A 19,934-nucleotide genomic window follows, 5' to 3' on the forward strand; every position below is an offset into this window, starting at 1 on the left:
GGCCAATAATTAAGTGAGAAGAGAATCGGTAAACAGGAGCCATTGTTAGGACCCCGTCATCTGCTCTTTTCTCCTTCTCCCCCGTTTCAATAGCCCTCCTGACCTGTTGAGGCATCACCCGAACCTTTAGTTGGTCCCAGGTGATTATTTTCCTTTTTCTACTTTTCCGCCTATTGTAATGAACATGTATTATTCCTAAGATTAAAACACAGTTTGGTCACAGAAATTCTCCTAGATGAGGGCATGTTTGATGAGTGCCCTTTGGAAGGAAGGCATAGGGTAGATTTGTCTCCAGGACACGGTGCCCGGAAGCATCACAGCTGAGTGACAAGATGACCCAGAGTCATCTCCTGACTGTGAGTTCGCTTCATGCTCTGATAAGCTGCACAAGGCCAGTGATCGATGATTTTAACGCAGAATAATCACAGGTTTACATCCATTACCTCTCCCCGTTGAATACCATCTAGAGAGCACTCTAATACCTGCTTTAAAATCCCCTCGGGCTCATTTACGTTACGGTTCATAAGGTTGCCGTTGTGCATGGCTAAGCTTTTACATGAATATTTGGATGCGGTGCCAGACGGGGGTCACCGCCGGGCACCGCTGGCTCACAGCGCCGAGAACAACACCCACGGTCATCGGAAACCGTGTTCTGAAGATTCTGCCCCAGGATGGCAGGAGGGAGGCTGAAGCCCCTTGCAAGTTCCCAGACAGGAGTGAACAAAGAAGAGGTTTCTGGTTAACCTGGAACTATCCTCTTTTCTTTCTTTTTAAAAATTTTTTTTGTCTGTTTATTTAACTTGAAAGTGAGAGAAAGAGAAGGCCAGGGGGGAGGGGCAGAAAAAGAGAGAGAAAGTTCCAAGCAGGCTCTGCACTGACAGATGCAGGGCTCAGACTCACGAGCCACGAGATCATGACCTGAAGCGAGATCAAGAGTCAGATGCTCAACCGACTGAGACCCCCAGATGCCCCTCGGCAAGGACTATTCTAGAAGAACCCCCCAAAAGGGGGGATGCCCCCAAGTTGTCACACCTCAGCGCTGAATAGGGCAGCAGCAGGGTGCCACACCACGGTTGGGGTGTCTTGGGGAGGAGAGCTGCATTCAAGACTTGAATGGACACAGGCACACTGGACTGCCGTGTGGCCAGAGCCACGGCCGGGCATTCACTTCCTCAATGTGAAAACGACACGCGGGCCTCCAGTCCCCCCTGGCTCCAGGTTCCCTCAGTTCATCACTGTGATGCGGATCATGAATTAGGAATGCGGCGAGGTCATCGCACACAGACTCAGGACAAATCTAAGTGACATTCTGTTCGGTGCCTCTCTGAGATTTTACCACATGAGTGCAGCTCGGAGGTCACGGCATCAGGAGCTGTCAGCCCCTTCGGTTAATTTCGGGGGAAATAGCACGACTGGTCAGTTTTCACAGGGACTGTTCGGTGATCGGGGTGAGGCTGTGAGGGTGTGTCCTCCCTCCCCGGCTTTCCTGTGGACACATAATCACCCAGCAGCTGCCACTCTCTCTGCATCTGAGACTGGGACCTCGGGCAGCATCCTGACTCCCGAGTCCTTCCCTGCCTGGCCACCCTTTGGGGCCGTGATGAAGAGGGCTGCACATTCTCTTTAGGTCCACAAGGACACAATGGTCACATGATCTCTGGGACCCCCCCAGGCACCCGGCATGGAACTGACACCATCCATCTATGTGCTGCAGCCCTCGCTGGACTGTGACTGACCATTGACATGTCTCAGGAAATGTAAGACCTGGAAGCCAAGTTCCCAAGCCATCACCGAATAATGCACTGAACACGGGAAAAGCCTTGCTCTCGTTCATCTAACCCAGGGGTTCCCGGTGCTGAGGCTGACTCAATCTCCATCCTCTAGGGTTTACGGTCCAGGAGGACAGAGGCTGTCACGGGCGCGGGTGCCGGGAGTCTCTACACAAAGTGGGGAGGGCATCAGGGGCCACTCGGGCAGAGGCTGATACTCAGCTTCTTACAAAGCAAGCAGGACTGGGGCAAGAGACCGTCAAGATGGAGGAAGTAATACCAACAGAGGGAACAGCGCTTGCAAAGCATCCGCTGTCACAGGTCACACCTAGGTGCCCCCTGGGGACAGACCGTGCTCAAAAGCCAGGTCATGGAAGGCTTTGGCAAAGAGCTGAAGAGCCTGAAATTTACCTTGAAAACCATGGGGAAATACTGACATCCTCCCAGAATTTTAAGTAGAGCAGTAACATTTTAGAGACATTTCTGTGGCCACAGTGAAGAGGCAGGACTGAGGGAGGGCTTCTTTGTGCACCGGTAAACCAGATGGCCACTCGCTGTTCAGCCTGATAGATGGGTGACAAGCCCAGAGGCACACACCCCCCACCCAGCCCTGTGCAAAGGGAGGCCACAGACCCTCATCTACAATCGCTGTGTCTCTCGGGAGCCCAGGGCTCTATGTGACCCTTGTCTTTTTCTTATTTTTTCTCTAAATTATAAGAGTTTTATGTGATCACTGTAACAAGTGAAATACATACTTGTATTCTTAATTTTTTATATGTTTATTTTTGAGAAAGAGAGAGAGCCAGGGAGGAGCTGAGAGAGAGGGAGACAAAGAATCCGAAGCAGGCACCAGACTCTGACCCGTCAGCACAGAGCCTGACACGGGGCTCGAACTCAGGAACCGTGAGATCATGACCCTGGCCAAAGTCAGATGCTTCACCGACTAAGCCACACAGATACCCCATATACTTGTATTTTTTAATTAATTATATTCTTTTAATTTCTTATTTTTTACTGCAAGAAAAGGACATTCATCATAAAAATTTGTCTGCAATTTGCTTTTTATATTTAAGACTATCATTCTTTCAAGTCATAAGAAGAGATCTATCTTTTTTAAAAACCTGCACGATACTCTGTCATCTATTACAAGCTTTATTCGGCCATTCCCCAGTGAACAGGCATCAAACAATGATCCAACAACCATCCTTGTATGTATGTGTGTCCATATATGCCCTTAGGACAGAGTCCCGGATGCGAGACAGCGGGCTCCGAGACTTGCGTGCGTTATTTCCTTTCATATCACTTTCCAAAGACTTAGAGACAATTCACATTGCCAGCAGCAAAGCCCACTTCTCAGCACCATCCCCAACACAAGAGGCTCTCTGAAATTTCTGCTCAGCTGATGGGCGCTACACCTAAACTCGTTGGCTTTTCCTGGCCTTTCCCAGCAACGAGACGCAGCCCCTTATCATGTGATTTGCTGCCATTTGAAGTTTCCTTCTCTGACCCGTATTTCCTCTGTCAATTTTTATTGAATCATTTTTCTGTGATCCATCTGCAGGAGCTCGATCTATATCAGGAATTAAAAAGTCTGTGTTCTTTTCACGCAAAGGTTTCCCGCAAGCCACCACGTACCATGTGACTCCCTTGGAGATACCCTTCAACACACACTTCACGAAATCAACGCTGTTTCTCTCGTCTTTCATAGTTTCTGGGTTTCTGATTCTAACAAGGTGTTTCTCTTCTACCCTAACATTTAACAATGATATACTGCTGCCAACTTTTATGTCCGTGCTAGGATCACATACCCAAAATGACCACCTACCGTAGGGCGCCTGGGTGGTTCAGTTGGTTAAGAGTCTGACTCTTAATTTTGGCTCTGAAATAAGCCAAAATGAGCCGATTTGGGCTCTGAAATGAGGTCTGACTCATGACCTCATGGATTCATGAGTTTGAGCCCCACATCAGGCTCCACAATGACAATGCGGAGCCTGCTTGGGATTGTCTCTCCCTCTGTCTGCCCACCCCCCTCAGAATAGACAAACAAACTTAAAAAACATGACTACTTACTTAAAGCAACAACATACAACTAAGTTGCTCACACTGACAGTGCCACCGAATCCCCGTGAAACCCTCCTAAGAAAGACGAAGGTAAATGAGTATCGTGACTCCCTGAAAGTACTATGGAGAAGTGCCAAAGGCAACAAAAATATTTTAGAGTCACCATCTCATCCTCCCTCAACCTCATGAGACATGAGCCCCCCAAAGAAAGTCGCTCTCGGGGCACCTGGGTGGCTCAATCGGTTAAGCATCCAACTTCGGCTCAGGTCACGATCTCTCAGTTCGTGAGTTCGAGCCCCACATCAGGTTCTGTGCTGATGGTTCAGAGCCAGGAGCCTGCTTCAGATTCTGTGTCTCCTTCTCTCTCTGACCCTCACCTGTTCATGCTCTGTTTCTGTCTCAATAATAAATTAAAAAACACACACACAGAAAAGAAAGTCACTCTTCAGACTCTGCTCTTATGAGATTTGTATTTAAACTGAAAATCTTTAAAGCAGCCACTAACTAGAGTCCTTTAAACCCTAGAATCCAAGCCACCGAGTCCCTAGAAAGTGAAAGCGTTGGAGAGGAGCTGAACCCCGCTGCATCGGCACCACACCTGCATCGTGGCACCTGGGGAAATCGCCAGGTGGAGGCTAGACTTCCAGAGTCTGAGTGTCCTGGAGGGCGTCACAGGCACCGGTCCTTGGAGTCATCTAAACCTGCAGCATAGCTCAAAGGGACTCACTCACTGTGTTTTCAGTATAGTCCCTTTGAGGCCGCACCCCCTCCGGTCCACTCTTGCCCAGACTCTCACCTAACTTCCTTCCTCCAGGTGGACCTCTGGGACCTCGCCCCTGGTCCCTCCAGCCCGCCCGGTTCACCGTGAATGCCCGGGAAAGCCGCGGCTGGGCACGTACCCAAACATGGCGACGAGCAGGTTGACCAGCAGGATGTTGGTGGAGAGCATGTAGATGCACACGAGGGGGATAGTGACCCACTCGGGGAACCGAGGCAGGTTGTGCTCATCTAGCTCCACACACAGGGGCTTAGACTCGTTCCCGGTGAAGGTGCAGTGGGAGAAGTCGTACGTGGTGCCTGCGGACGCAGAAACCGAAAGGCAAAGTGAGGACCCTCTGGAGGAGGCGGCACCAGGCACCCGGAGTGGAGGCGGGAGACACAGACAATTATCACCTAATGAGGACGGCTTGGGGGGCGGTGGAGATGATAAAAGGTGTGTGGGTTTCGTAGACACTGAGATTTAATCAACAAAACCAGCTGATGGATTGGAGATGAGGGATGAAACCATAGGAGGGCTCGAGGACGGGATTTGCACAACTGCGTGAAGGTGAGCGACAGACCCCGGAAGCGGAAGCCTTGGGAAAAGTCCCAGTCCTCACAAAGGACTACACCCACGGGATGAAACGCTCCCTGTGTATAATGGGGAGCGCAGGGTGCAGACGGGGAATAACGATAGCAAGGTGCCTTTCCACCATCAGTGCCCAGGGAAAGAGCTGAAGTCTTGGAAGAGGCCAGGGCTGCCTGGGGCCACAGGGATAATCGAGAAAACACCCAGGAGGTGAAAAATCGACTGGCAGGGCAGGGGAAACACGGGGATCACGGTGTCAGCACAGGACGGAACATGACAAGCCTCGGCTCTAGTCAGCATCACAGAGATGCTTGTGACAGCTTGCTCAGAGCACACATGTCCCACTCTTCCCTGGGTGCGGGCACATCGGTGCCACCGCGCCGCCATTACCCGGCCTCCAAGAGACAGTCGGCGGTGGCTAGTGCTGGGTGTTTAAGTTCCAATTTCCAGTGCAAATTCCATATTGCTCCTTTTGAAATAAAAGGGCACCAGTTATGCAGGAGAGGGCAACTCACAATCCCTGTTCCTAAACCCGTGCGGCTTGTTGTTGTCAATCGCCACATCGCTGTTGAAAATACAAGAAACGCTATTTTTTTGAGACGTTGAAAAATCGCAGACTAAGATGTGGGCCACGTCTGCAAGGCGGGCGTAAGGTCCTGCTCAAAGGAAAGGTTGTGAGGGTCAGTGTTCGCTCCCTGGTGTCGACCCAGCTCCGGCTCCGGCTGGGGGTCAAAGCCGGGAGCCCTGGAGGCCGGCTCTGGAAGCAAGCACCTGCTCCCGGCTGTCCCCACCTGGGGCCCCGTCAGGCTCACCGTCCACGTCGCTGGGCACTTGGCCGAACATGGCCAGGTAGGGCTCGTAGATGACCGAGCGGAAGATCCACCTCCAGCGATGCTCGTTTTGCCTGAGGATCCCTTGCCTGGCCACGCCAAAGGCCACCATCCACACCGCGAAGAGGAACAGGAAGAAGAACACGTCGATCAGCTGTCAAGGGAGGACAAGGGAACCGAGTCGGGACCACGCCCCCCGGGGGGCGGGGCTCATCTGCTCGATTGACTACAGGGAAAGTAGAATTTCCAGTCACCCTGTGTCCCCCTAATTCTAAAAATAGCCTTTGCCCAGCTTAGGGTCCTGGGACATCTACTTTCCAGATTTAAAACCAACAGATGCATTTTTGCCTGTAGGTCTCCCAGCCAGCTCGGCCACAGAAACCTTCCGGAGGAGAGACCAGCTCGAGAGTGAAAGAGGGACCCGATTCCGGCGTACCTGCACCTCTACACCTCACCGGGCTCACGTTCTTTAAATCCCTACATTGTGCCCTCAGTACTTTTCTAAGGAAAATTGAAAGCTATCTTTATGAAACAAGAATGCACGGTTTCATTTTTTTTTTAACTTTTTGCACACACAGCCTGACTTCATGGTGACTTGATGTCTCAGATATGCTTTGAATTAAAACCACAAACTCCAAGGACCTCAGTGTTGGAAAGCAACCTCCAGATGAGCTAATCCAAACACCCATCTGATTTAGAGACAGAAGCACGGGAGGTTTGGGTCATCTGGAAAACGAGCTTAGGAAACCAACATCATCAGTGGGTAATTATCCTTCTGTTGGGCGTCCCTGTGAAATGGGGGCTACATCTAAACTGCGTGGCTATAGAAAAGAAGCTCTAATCTTTGCTATGCTTCCAGCCCTCTGCATGTTTCCAGACAAACATATTAACCTCCATGGTCTGCATCTACAAAATGGGTACAAATGTCACTATCCTGTCTCTTGTCTTACTGAGTTGCCCAGACGCAAATGAAAACATTTGGTAAGGAGTAAAATCAGAATGGATATCTTCACCAGCAACGCATTTAATTAGCCCCTAGCTCCTACCGGTCATTTACTGTTAAATTTTAAGCTGGGGGAGGCCCCTGATGGAACCACATCAAAGACAGCAAACCTCCCCAACTGTGACCTATCTGTGGACAAAACCCTTCTACGGACAATGGAAGGAGCTTGGGTCTAGCAAGCAGAATGCAGACCACCGACCTTCTCCGTGCTTACCATCCTCTGCAACATGATAATCTTGGGTCCTAAGTTTCTGCTTACAGTGAAAATGTGGATCAACCTTAGAGTGAATATAATATAATCCAGGCAAAAGATGACTCTCCCGGAATACAAAGAGGTTTTGTTCGAAGAGTGGAGCCTATGGAAGGGAGAAGAGCAGAGCACATGACATATGGACAAAACAGTTCAAAGTTTTGTTTTTAAAAATAACTGAACACAAAGAGAAAGAGTCGGAGCGCCGGAAGTGAGTGGAGACAGGCGACAGCCGGCACCTGTCAGTCACTGAGGACCACTGGCCCTGGTCTTCTGCCCTGTGGGCTCCAGTAGAGCAGCGACGCTGCACAAACAGGGCTTGCCGAGGCTTTCCCACTTGGGCACATCATCCTCAGACACTACCTACTCTAAGAACCCAGTCACATGATCGCTAACTTCCTGGCTCCCTGGGCCACCAGAGCGATCCCCGTCCCCACAGCCCAGCGCGGCCACTTGGGACCTGGCTCTGGCAGGCTTTCCCGAATGAGACTTCACTTCATTTGCACCAGATCATTTGATTCACTGACCACCTGCTAATGTGTTAATTGAGAGCCACATATGCTTTCGACCTGGAATTCTCTAGAAATCGTGTCCAACCCACCATGATTCAAATGCTGAACCCCAGCAGAAAGGAAAGTTATTGGAGGGGGAAACAGCTCTCACTCACTTCAAATTGCCGAGCAAGCATGGGTAGGCGAATGTACGAAGAGTCAGGCTTCTCTGCGAGGGGGGCTATGGGTGCAGCTCTAATCTGACCATGAGCTTCACCGTGAAGCTACACGGGGAAAGCAAGAGGGACGAGGGCATGGGCGATGTGAGCCCAGGTGTCCCTTAAGTTCCCTTTCGCGTGGCGTACACACTGCTTTTTGCCTTGAACAGCGATTCTAGATGGGTTTTCCTAATCATATGCTCTGACTTGGGAGGGCGGGCTCCACAGTCAGCACTCACGCGAAGTTAAGTACATTGTAGAAGATTATATGGTCCAAATGGAATGTGCTATGCAACATGTAACATGTTCAGCACTCTCTGCTTCCTCCATTTCTAATCATCCCTCCCAGATTCTCTGAGCACAGAGAGAAACACTGTGAAGAACTTTTCAATTGCAGATCACCAGGAGGGAGAAGAGAGGAGACGTAACTTCGCACCAACCACGCTGGGTCTCTAAGAGGCTCAAACAGTGGCGTTTGCAAGAGCTCGAGATGGGGGGGAGGGGAGACAGGTTCATCTTGGGCTTGAAACATAAAGGTCTTGTCTTCACCTTTGCACCCGAGAAAATCCAAGAACACCAGAAACTGGGAAAGGTAGTGCAGCTGACTTACCGAAACACAATTCCTGCTATGAAGTAAAACAGCCCAAGTGTGTCCATGACATTCCACAGGTCAGTAAAGTAATTCACCCCATTCATGTACCACTGCACAGAGAAAGGGACAGAGAGAGAACATCAACTTCTGGGAAACATGAACTGCTTCCAGATTGTTTTTTAATGTTCGCACATTTTTCCCCCACATTCATTCCGAGCCCACGATGTGCCCTACCCCCAGCCTCGTGATATTCCGGGGGGGTCAGAAAGTTGGTTGCATGCTTGCTGTTCTGTTACTCATGTGTTGCTGACAAAGTTAGAAAAAGGTCTCATGTATCACTGTTGTTCTTTAAAGATGAACCTGAAGACAGTGAAGACAGTGAGCACAAAATGGGTGGACAAATGTGAACACCTGAGCCACCCAGTACAGTGGTGTAAGCTGTGCACTGCACAACTCTACAGGGTATTTTCCATACTGTCATCATCATAGATTTGCATATTTATTGTAAATACTTTTGGCACATGGTGATAAAACATCTTGATAAAAGGAATTTTCTTTTTTCTCTTTTTAAAATAATTTTTTTAGTGTCTAATTATTATTGAGAGACAGAGAGAGACAGAGCACGAGCATGGGAGAGGCACAGAGAGAGGGAGACACAGAATCGGAAGCAGGCTCCAGGCTCCGAGCCGTCAGCACAGAGCTGACGTGGGGCTCCAACCCACAAACCACGAGCTGAAGTCAGACGCCTAAATGACTGAGCCACCTAGGTCCCCCAGGAAATTTTTTTTTAGTTTGCACACAGGTGTTCTATACGGCGCCTATGAGGACAGATGTGGTCACAGAGATGACTGACAGGAGCAGTGTGCCTCAGCGACCCTCCATCACGATTTGTGTGCACCGGGCATCGTTTCTCGGGAAAAAATCATGTCAGGAGATAAAGAGGGGAAAGATGATCCAGGAGGACAGCCTCCTGGGGATCTGTCTGCTGGGTCCGGGGGATTCCAGGGCAGCCATCTGAGCCCCCCATTCCTCCCTCCACTCCTAACATGTTTCCTGAGAGCCCGCAGGATTCCAGACACCTCTGCCAGGCTCCTGGCATGCAGGACGTCAGATTAGGTATGACGCTGGTTCTCAAAGAATCCACTGGCCCGGGGGAAAGGCAGTCATCGGACGTGTTTAAAATGAAATGTGGCAAGGGCTGGCAGGACGGTGAGACCAAGCCCAGATGAGCTCAGATAAAGAGACTACCAGACTTACCTGAGCGTCGCAGGAAAACAACGCAAGGAAGTGGCCTCAAAGACACACGGTACTTTTCAATGTCACTAAATGAGCTTACCAATATGGGTCCATCTGATACTCAGATACTACATTTCCTATTCGGCACCCAAAAACAAGGCCTCTGCGGGGAGAAAAGGCTAAGGAACCTGCCCAAGGCAGGTGGCAGCAAGTGTCAGCCTCCGTTGGCAGAGGTGGGGGGGGGGGCGCGGTTGTGAATCTCAGAGAGTGTCATACCGTCCGCATCCGTGGCTTCTCTACACCCACAGCGATCCTACAACTTCAGTCTTGGATGGGATTCAAGAAACATCATCCGTTTCTCAAGAAGTGTTTCCTATTTATTCATTTATAAACACAGACGGCAACTTCAGGGGACGAAGGTGGAGAGGGTATTACAAAATCAAGCACCAGGGAAACGACATCTCCCAGCCCGGGTTCGACCACATTCCCCTGTGGAGTGGCTGAACTCGCGGGCCCAGGAAGCAAGTCAACATCCCTCACCGTCCATCGGGGCGACCCCGGTCTCACCAATTACCCACCAAGACCGTCCACAAGATGAGAGTGGCTGGGACAGGCCCTGGCCACTGCTCCCCCTTTCAGGCCCTGGTCTGGGAGGAACGAGGAGCCGCCCCCCCCCCCCCCCCCCCCCCCCCCCCCCCCCCCCCCCCCCCCCCCCCCCCCCCCCCCCCCCCCCCCCCCCCCCCCGCTCGGCCCCTCAGAATCCTGGCCTGAGCCAGATTGGTCCTGGAGCTTGGAGGCACTCTTGTAGTAAGAAAGCATTTTTTTTTTTAATGAACAAGGCCTCTTTTCTGAATGGAATGACAGAAAGGGGCTATAGTCATAAAATACCAGAACCATATTCCACCGTATCTTTCAGGATTTGGGGATTCAGTGGGCCTTAAGACTAAAGGGATGATGGAACTTCTCTTGTGTTACATAAAGATCCACAAGTTGAGGGGCGCCTGGGGGGCTCAGTCAGTTGAGTGGCCGACTTCGGCTCAGGTCATGATTTCATGGTTCATGGGTTCGAGCCCCATGTCGGGCTCTGCGCTGACAGCTCAGAGCCTGGAGCCTGTCTTCAGATTCTGTGTCTCCCTCTCTCTCTGACCCTCCCCTGCTCACATTCTCTCTCTCTCTCTCTAAAATAAATAAAAATATTTAAAAATTTAAAAAAAAGATCCACAAGTTGATTAATGGACATTTGGACTTACCAACTGACTTGGTTGAAATTCAAATTTAGCACATTATAGCCCCCCGCCCCCCGGGGAAGGAGACAGAAGAGTCCACTTTGTGATACCCAGACACAACTAAACCAGGTGACATCCCGTTTGGTTCCGGGTTTCCTAACCAGTGTGAATTAGGTTAATTAAGACAGCCTCGGGGCCAGGGCCCAGCAGAGCGGATTCCTGAGGAAACCAGATTCCAGCCCTGGTCTGCGGGCAGAAGAGAAACAGCGACCCCCAGCGTCGGATTCCTTCAACGACGAGAATCCCGGAGGCCATGCTCCGCAGTCAGGCTCACAGACCTGGGGTCAGCTGTCCAAGGGCAGAGAGGGACTTGAACCCCTCCATCCCCCTCTGCTCCCACCCCTCAGCCCACGGCCCTCCTGTACCATCGCCTCAGTACATGCAGGATCGCTGAATTACACCGCTCCAAGGGATGTTTAAAAGGAGAAAGAAGAAATATTTGCCCAAAGCTGGATGTCTGATTATCAACCTCCATATCAGACATCACCCATTATAAATGTAGACAGAATAGGAGGACTCGGCCAGAAGCTGTGAGCATCACCTCCTCCTAGAAGGCCCCAGGAATGACTCAGAAGTGCTTCTCTGTAGCCCTCTTTGCTCCCCGAGGTTCCTGCCCCCCGCCCACCACTCTGTCTGCCCCGTGTCTCCTGGAAACCCTTCACACGACACCTGCCCAGGGTCCCTCTCCAAGCACCATGCACTTGTCTTGAGTCTCCTTCGAACAATGACGTGGTAGCTAAATGTCCATACAACCTTGGATGAGACAGATGTGGCCTAAACACGTCTAATCTCACCGCTGCCATCCCCTAGGCCGAACTTCCAGTAAATAAAAGACTCTGTGCAGTGCTGTTCTGTCCTTGGAAACTCCCAGAAATGAGCCCTGCCGATCCTCTTTAATTGGTAAAAACTCCATAAGAACAGAGATCTTGGCGCACTTCGCTCATTGCTGTATCTATCTCCAGGGTCTAGAACAGGGCCTGGCGCCTGGCAGGTGCTTGGGAAACACCGGCTGAAAGGAAGAAGGCACGAATGAAGTGTTTGACTTGTGCTGAGACATGTCTCCTTGCGTCTTCCACCCCCCGGGCCAAGCCCCGCCCTCTTACGCAGCCCAGAGTAAGTCCTGTCTCCAGCCCCACGACTTCACTAGAGGCCTGGAGGGACCAGTGTCTGGACTCACACTGTACCTTCTGTGCCTTCGTGCAGTGAGGGAGGCGGGGTCGGCCCCTCGACTAGTGAGGAAACCCCTGGGAGCATGGATGAGCGAGGAAAGAACATTCCGGGAAGCAGCCACCCGCAGCACCCTCTGCTCCAAAGGACACTCCTGACCCCCTCGAAGCCGGGCTTCCCGAGTCTCCTGCGCTCTGGCCTCACAAGCCACCAGCACGGCCCGCGGCTGGCTCCAGCCAGAGCACAGCGGTGGGGCTGGATTAGGAAGACCCTGCCCACCGGCTCATCTCTTAGAAAACACACACCCCCTGGGTGGCTCGGCAGTTAAGCATCCGACTCTCGATCTCAGCTCAGGTCACGGTCTCACGGTTCATGAGTTCGAGCCCTGCGCCATCAGCACAGAGCCTGCTTGGGATTCTGTCTCTCCTTCTCTCTCTGCCCCTCCCCTGCTTGTGCATGCTCTCTCTCTCCCTCCCTCTCTCTCTCTCTCAATAAATAAACTAAAAAAAGTAATTAAAAATAAATATACACTCACTCGCCAAATCTACATCCATGCCATCCCTTGAGCTAGCCCCTGTGGGTCACTTACAAATAAGAAACAAATCTCTGCGTTGGGCCATTTTCATGCCACTCGCATCTAGACAACAGCAGCATATATACAAGGAGCTGGAGAAACGACACCCCAATGTGAAGGAAAAGGAGGAAGGCAGGACCCCATGCAGAGGGCCAGCTCAGCGCCTACAACGGCGTCGGCAGATTCCCAGAAGAAAGGGCGCTATTCCCTGCCTTCCTCACGCTGCCTGAGCCCATTCCTGCTTTACGTGTGCAATCTCCTTCCGTCTTTGCTTCTCCCGAGCCGGACACTTTCACCCCCTTGCTGCAGACACACAGCAAGTCAAAGCTAGCAAGTAAAGATGGCAGCTGGGAGAAAAAGTCTAATGGGGGGGTATGGGGCGAATTGCACCCTTCAAAAGTCATACACTGAAGTCCCAACCCCCGTGTACCTCATTGGAGCTGTGACCTCACGAGCCAGTACACGGGGCCCTCAAGAGGCTGACGTGAAGTCAGAATCCTCTGCAGGTGGGCAGGACCCTGCCCCGGGGCACAGTTGCTGGTAGACAGAAAGCCTGACACCGTCCCAAGCTCAACGCTGACTTGTGTCGTTCATCTTGCTCTTCCTCCCCCTGCCACCCATCTCTGTCCCCCACCTGCGCTCACTGGGCTAGGGAAGGCAGCCGCAGGGCCCTGGCACCAAGATGTCCCTGGCCCCGCAGCCCCCCAGCCCCCCAGCAGACACTGATAATTGATCAAGACACTCTCCCGCTGAGAACCGAAAAAGACTCAAAAATCATCCTCAATCAAGGGCTCCTGGAAGCCGCCAAGAACGACAGTCAGACTTCGCATGATAGTTGAAGCCACTTTAGGATTGCCGTACTAGGCGGCGACGCTGTGAGGTCAAGAGCGGCGCTCGGGCCCTCCAGATCCCTTGCAGCACCTGCCGTCGTAAACATACGCACTGAGGCCGCACCTACTGACCGGGCAGGATGTTGGGTTTGGGCTGCGAAGGGGCAACGGAAGTGGGAGCAGCAGCACTGCTCTCCAGTCATCGCTAAGTCCGGAAAGATTTCCTGGGACTTTTCATAACGGTTTAGGGACAGCATCGCCCTTGACCATCAACGCGTATCTGTCCGACAGTTACCAAGTGAGCACCTGCTGCGGGCCAGGCTTGGGCTAAAGTTTTGGATTCAGTGGTGGGGAGAGGGTGCCGAAAGATGCAGATCCCAAAGAAACTGCCAAAAAGCACCATGAATAATTCACACACACTCCCCAAACTCCACAGGGACTTCTGTGACTTTCTAACACTGTCACTGTGACGCGCTGGGCATTAAGATGCTCTTAGCTTGAAAGGCCCCCCATCTCCCCTGCCTCCCTTGGTGACGGTAATGGTAGGTGTCAGTTTACAGTCCAAGGTCAATCTTCTCTTTGAACACATTCCCAATCCTGAGTAATTCATTTCCATCAATTAACATTAACCAGCAAGGAGCGAGCTTGGCGCTAGGAAACCGCACCAGAGGGCTGAGCTACTGAAAAGGCACCATTTCCTTTAGAAAAACCATGATGTTGGAACTTGAGAAGCAACTTCTGCTCTCCATTGGCTTTAGGAAGATACCACCTACTGAGTCCCACGTAGGGACTGTCCTACCTGTCTTACTTCGTCACAGAACAGGACAAAGACGAGCGCGTAGAGGACCAGCTCGGGGGAGTGTGGCACCGAGTGAAAATCCATGAGGAGCACGTAGGCAAAGAGCAGGAGGAATGCGATGTAGAAGACCACGTTCCAGGCAAAGACCACAAACGGGGAGGTGAAGAAGGCCACATAGTACCAGAGAATCTTCTTGTGCTTGTCGATGGGCTTCTTCCTGGACCGAGAGGTAAGAGCATAGCATCACCGTCTGGACCACCACTGCCCAAGGGGGCTGCGGACCCACGGCGGAGGGAAGGGGAACCAGATCGACCCCGCCAAAACCCAGGCTTGACAAATCCGAAATCTGCCTTGGATGCTGAAGATGTAACTCTATCTCCAACTGTTTGGGATCGAACCTGGGGAAAGCCGGAGAAGGTTCCCAGCCCTACGGTGTGGGCATGCACCCTACAGTTCCATCATACGTTCCAGGCCTTATAACCCCTTACCTAAGAGCACACATGTGTGCGTGTGCACACACACACACGCGTGCGCGCACGCACACACATTCACACATGCCATTGTGTGTCTCAGTTTCATACCTAAATGATACGAAGCCACAGCCAACCAAGGGTATGATAAACAAACACAGGATAATCTTCCAGTTCTTGGTGTCTCGGGAGATCTCTCCATACCATTGCTTGGAAAGAAAATTCTACAGAGACAAAGGACACGGGTCCTTATTAGTGCAGTGAAATGTGGGATGGCATGTAACCTTTCTTCCCAACCCTCACACCCTCTCAAAAGGCGTGTGTACCTTCTAGAGTAGCTACCTGGACTCGGAGGGGCTTTGATAAAATGATTTATGAGTCTGTTTGATGGTCAACCTTCCCCTAACTTGGGTTCTGTAAACTTTAATGTTTATTTATTTTTGAGAGAGAGAGAGAGAAACAGAGTATGAAAGGGGCAAAGAGAGAGGGAGACACAGAATCCAAACCAGGCTCCAGACTCTGAGCTGTCAGCACAGAGCCCGACGCGGGGCCTGAACCCACGCACTTGGAGATCATGACCCGAGCTGAAGTCAGACGCTTAACCGACTGAGCCCCCCGGGCGCCCCACGGTTCTGTGAACTTTAAAATGGAAGCTGTGTGATTCCAAATTCCCTAAAGCCATGATTTTTAACCATTTCTAATTCTTCTGAAGGAAGGAAATTTAAATAAGCGTCTTTCTAGCTCCTTCCTCCCCGGTGGCCGCAAAGTCACACGCCCATCCAGTCCACCCGCAGGACCCCTGGGGTTCGTTTCTGGAGGCAGGCAGGTGACAGGAGGGGGTGGCTGGCAGCACAGCACCACTTGAAGCCGAAATGCACGAAGAAGCCTTTCCCAGACTGTGCCAAGCGCTGAGAGGTGGGACAGGCCCCCCTGAACGTGGCAACAAGAAAACTCAGTGGCCTCTGGGAGCCGCACTTCGCACCAACACAAAAGGGCGAGCATAGACTGGTCCAAATCCAAGGAATACACAGCTTCAAAGAAGGCCCTGTTGGTCAGGACGAGATCGGCGTGGGCACGCTGGCTGGGAGGGTCAGGGTCCGCATGCCCCACCAGACCCTCCATCTCGGAGAAGCCGCTTCCCCCGGGGAGCCCGTCACGCTCCGCCCAGGCGGCTGCAGCCAGGAGCATGCTCACCCATGTGGGGCACCTGCAGCGCAGGACAGCCTGCAGTTGGCAGGCGAATGCCAGCTTGCTTGTACTCACACACGGCGCCACACCAGGGCAGGATCCCTGCGGCACCCACAAGGCCCCAAGGGTTGAGCCTACTGAGCAAGGTGACAGCTCGCTCCTTAGTGCACCTGTGTTTGCTTCTTCCCTGGTCCCCATCACTGTCCCCACCGCCCCATGGCACTTCCTAGGCTCACCTCCAGAACCGACTGCTTGCATTTTTTCAAAAATTTTTTAACGTTTTTTGTTTATTTTTTTGAGAGAGAAAGACACAGAGCTATGAGCGCAGGAGGGTCAGAGAGAGAGGGAGACACAGAAACAGAAGCAGCTCCAGGCTCTGGGCTGTCAGCACAGAGCCCAACGCGGGGCTCGAACCCACAAACCGTGAGATCATGACCTGAGCCGAAGCCAGCCGCTTAACCGACTGAGCCCCGCAGGCGCCCCCCACTGCTTGCATTTAACTCCTCGCTTCGGGGCCTCTTTCTCAGGACACCAGACAAAGGCGGGGAACGTCCAGCCCTCCTCACCCTTATATTCCTGCTGAGGTGATGAGCACATCGAGCGACCCCGCTAGCCCCCCAGTCACAGAAGCTGTCCCCAAGCCCCACCTCCATGGCCACCAGCAAACTCTGGCCCCAGGAAGCAGTCTACACGCCAGAAGCCAGCTCCCTGGGCCTGCGTGTCTGGCGGTGAGATTTCTCATGGATATTAATGGACTGGTCTCTGGCTGAGACCCTTGGGACTGGAAAACTTGGACACGAGCAAGAGTCAGCCTTCCCCAGGCCCAAAGCTCTGGGGACACCCGTAAGATGGGGCTGGAGGGTCAAAGAAGCTGTGAGGGGGCGTGACCCCGCCTTGGCATCCAGCCAGGCCTCCAGGCACTCCCGCCCCCAGTGCTGCCCTCACTCCGCACGCTGCAGTGCAGAGGCTAAAACAGCAATAGGAAGACTCTTTCTTTGTGTGTCCCTTGTCACCGATGACTGCTGCCACTTAATCTAGCTCAGCTGTAGCAGCAAACAGGTTTGCTCGTTTGTTTCTACAAATGCTTTGTTAACTTTGCTAATTATCGGCCGCACGGTGTAACAGAAAGATGGACAGTCAGCATGGAATCAAATCTTAGCTCTGCTGCTTCCTAGCCATGCAACCGGGAGAATGTTCCAGAACCTTGCTGAGCTGTTGCATCCTTATCGGCAAAATGGGGTGACCCCCACCTCCACACGTGCTGTGAAGATGAAACACGGTCACACACATCATGCATAGGACAGATAGATAAGTGTGAGTCTGCCCATGTCTTCCCTGCTCCCCACCTCACCCCCAGGCCGCCCCAGCTGGGATTGTGGGTGCCCGAAATCTCCCCTCTGTACCCCGAGACCGAGTGCAAACGGCCAGTTTCACCAGCGCAGAAAACCTCTAGGCTGGCTTTACCCATTCCGTGCTGGCCGCTCCTACCAAGAGTAAGTAACGGCGCCCAGTGAACTAAAGGGCTGGCCCCTGTCACACACGATCTCACGGGACCCTCGCTGCAGCCTTCCTTTACAGAGGACGGAACTAAGGCCCAGAGAGCTCGCGTGCCTTCGCCCATCACCACACGCATCATTAGGGATACGGTGGACTGAGACCCAGGCGCGGGACCCGGAGACCCAGCCCTGAATGACGGTGCAGCGCTGTGTGCTTTGCGGAAGCTCAAAGAATATTCTCTGTCCTGCACTGTCTCTGGAAGCAGAGATCCCTACCAACGTCCATCTGCTGCCATCTCCTGGAACGTCACTCAGCTTGCCCTGCTCTGCCTGCTCCACGGGAGGCGACGGCTTGTGGTTTCATTTAATGCTATATTATTTCACACCGCGAGGATGGCATCCGATGGCAAAGGCGCACCTCCGGCTGTGACGCCTGCTGGCTGGCGCTGTTTACCTGGACGCCGGGCTGGGCGATGAAGTGCTGGTCCGTGGCCTCCACTGCCAGCTCCAGGCAGTTGCTCTTGCCCCACGCCTCGCAGGAGTACACCAGCAGCTGCTCCGCCAGGCCCTCGTCGCTGCTGTAGCACTCCGTGAACAGCTCTGCAGGGACAGTGTCGCCAGAGGGAGGGGGGCTGGGGGCAGGGCTGGCAGACACGCTAACCGGTCCTGCCCCGCCCCCCACAACCCAGCCCTGACTTTGCATCACGCCCGGTTTCTAGAAGGCATGGAGAACGCCAGCACAACGGCTCGACGACGTTGCCTTCGCTGAACAAAGGGGCTCCTTAGGCACATCATGCCCAACACGGCTCCTGGCGCAGCAGGTGCCCGTAAGTGCCCGCTGAACGGAGCTGCACTGAACAGGCCGCCCTCCCCTTCGGCGGGGCTCAGCATGGGGGGATGTGCACCCTCTCCTTCCTCTTCACCAGAAAAGCTTCGCCTCCATCTCCTTTACATTCTCTGCCTCCTTGGTGAGGGCTCTTACAGATAAGGTACCGTGCAAAAACCAACAACAACAAACACCATAGAAAAAACCATAAAAAAGTGTAAGAAATGCTGACCTACTGCATTAAAGGTATGCCTACATTTTGAGACCTAACCTGAGAAACTGGAGAATAAATCTGCACAGGAAATTTTTCAAAAGACAAAATACTCAGATCCCTTTTTGAAGTCTATCAGAAACAAACAAAATATCCTTGAAATTATAATATATTAAAAAGAAATCATCAGACACCCTTTTGCCAACACAGAGAAGCCAAACTCATGAGCATTTCTTCATCACCTAACACAAAAGACAAATATGTGTGTTTTGCAAAACACCACATTAAACTGAAAACTCCCAAGTGAAACAGGAAAAAAATCGAGCAGGTCCAAACTCTCTGTCATTGGGACACAATTGTTCTGGGTCTCTCACGTTCCTGAATGGTCTGGACTTCCTTTTTCTTTCAATGTTTATTTGTTTTTGAGAGAGAGAGAGAGAGAGAGATGTGAGCTGGGGAAGGGCAGGGAGAGAGGGGGAGACACAGAATCCGAAGCAGGCTCCAGGCTCTGAGCTGTCAGCACAGAGCCATACAAAGGGCTCAAACCCACAGACTGCAAGATCATGACCTGAGCCAAAGTCAAACGCTTAACCGACTGAGCCCCCCAGATATCCCGGTCCAGACCTTCTCAGCAAAAAGCACTGACAAGCTTTGTTCCAGGATGACTGAAAGGCAAACAGAAGACAGGCATTCCAGAAGGGTAACGCTTAGCAAAGCCTCTCCCCGGTTCCTTTCCAGTAACAAGCGGTTGCGCCCTGGAGGGGAGTGTGGGCAGGTCACCTGCAGCCCTGGTAGAAGCCCCAACTCTCCCAAACTTTGGGGAGCTACACAGCAGGCAAGAGCAGCCCCAAATCATGTCATTCCAGGGGGATAAAGGCACGGGGAACCGACCCAAGATTCTGGTCCGGCTGCTGCCTTGGCCGTTAGTCATCAGCTACTTGTGTCCCTGACCCAGGGGTTTGGGGTCTTATCTGTGTGAAGCAGGCAGGCTAACTTGATAACCTGCAAGTCAGGTAAAAATCTCAGATCTATCAGGGCACCTGACTTTGGCTCAGGGCATGATCTCACAGTCCATGAGTTCGAGCCCCGTGTTGGGCTCTGTGCTGACAGCTCAGAGCCTGGAGCCTGCTTCAGGTTCTGTGTCTCCTTCTCTCTCTGTCCCCCCCCTGCTCGCACTCTGCCTCTCTCAAAAATAAAGACATTTAAAAAATTTTTTTAATCTCAAATCTGTCACAGTTTCTCGACAGCATCCCAAACACCCCTCCCCTGTCCCCAAATTCCCTGCGGTG

The 19,934-nt window shown here is 52.3% G+C and overlaps 1 protein-coding gene across 1 annotated transcript in view; it reads right to left on the reverse strand.

Annotated features, from left to right (window-relative positions):
• Positions 1 to 19,934, reverse strand: part of TRPM8 (transient receptor potential cation channel subfamily M member 8) — a 72,350-nt gene that overhangs the window by 17,009 nt on the left and 35,407 nt on the right. Inside the window, exons 13-19 of the mRNA XM_029932858.1 lie at positions 18,063 to 18,208; positions 15,036 to 15,148; positions 14,455 to 14,671; positions 8,581 to 8,672; positions 7,226 to 7,367; positions 5,991 to 6,162; positions 4,730 to 4,907 (exon numbers count right to left, since the gene is read on the reverse strand). Coding sequence (XP_029788718.1) covers positions 4,730 to 4,907; positions 5,991 to 6,162; positions 7,226 to 7,367; positions 8,581 to 8,672; positions 14,455 to 14,671; positions 15,036 to 15,148; positions 18,063 to 18,208 — 1,060 coding nt within the window. The remainder of the gene's footprint in view (positions 1 to 4,729; positions 4,908 to 5,990; positions 6,163 to 7,225; positions 7,368 to 8,580; positions 8,673 to 14,454; positions 14,672 to 15,035; positions 15,149 to 18,062; positions 18,209 to 19,934) is intronic.

The sequence above is a fragment of the Suricata suricatta genome, chromosome 3 (assembly GCF_006229205.1).
Source record: "Suricata suricatta isolate VVHF042 chromosome 3, meerkat_22Aug2017_6uvM2_HiC, whole genome shotgun sequence".
Classification (NCBI taxonomy): domain Eukaryota; kingdom Metazoa; phylum Chordata; class Mammalia; order Carnivora; family Herpestidae; genus Suricata; species Suricata suricatta.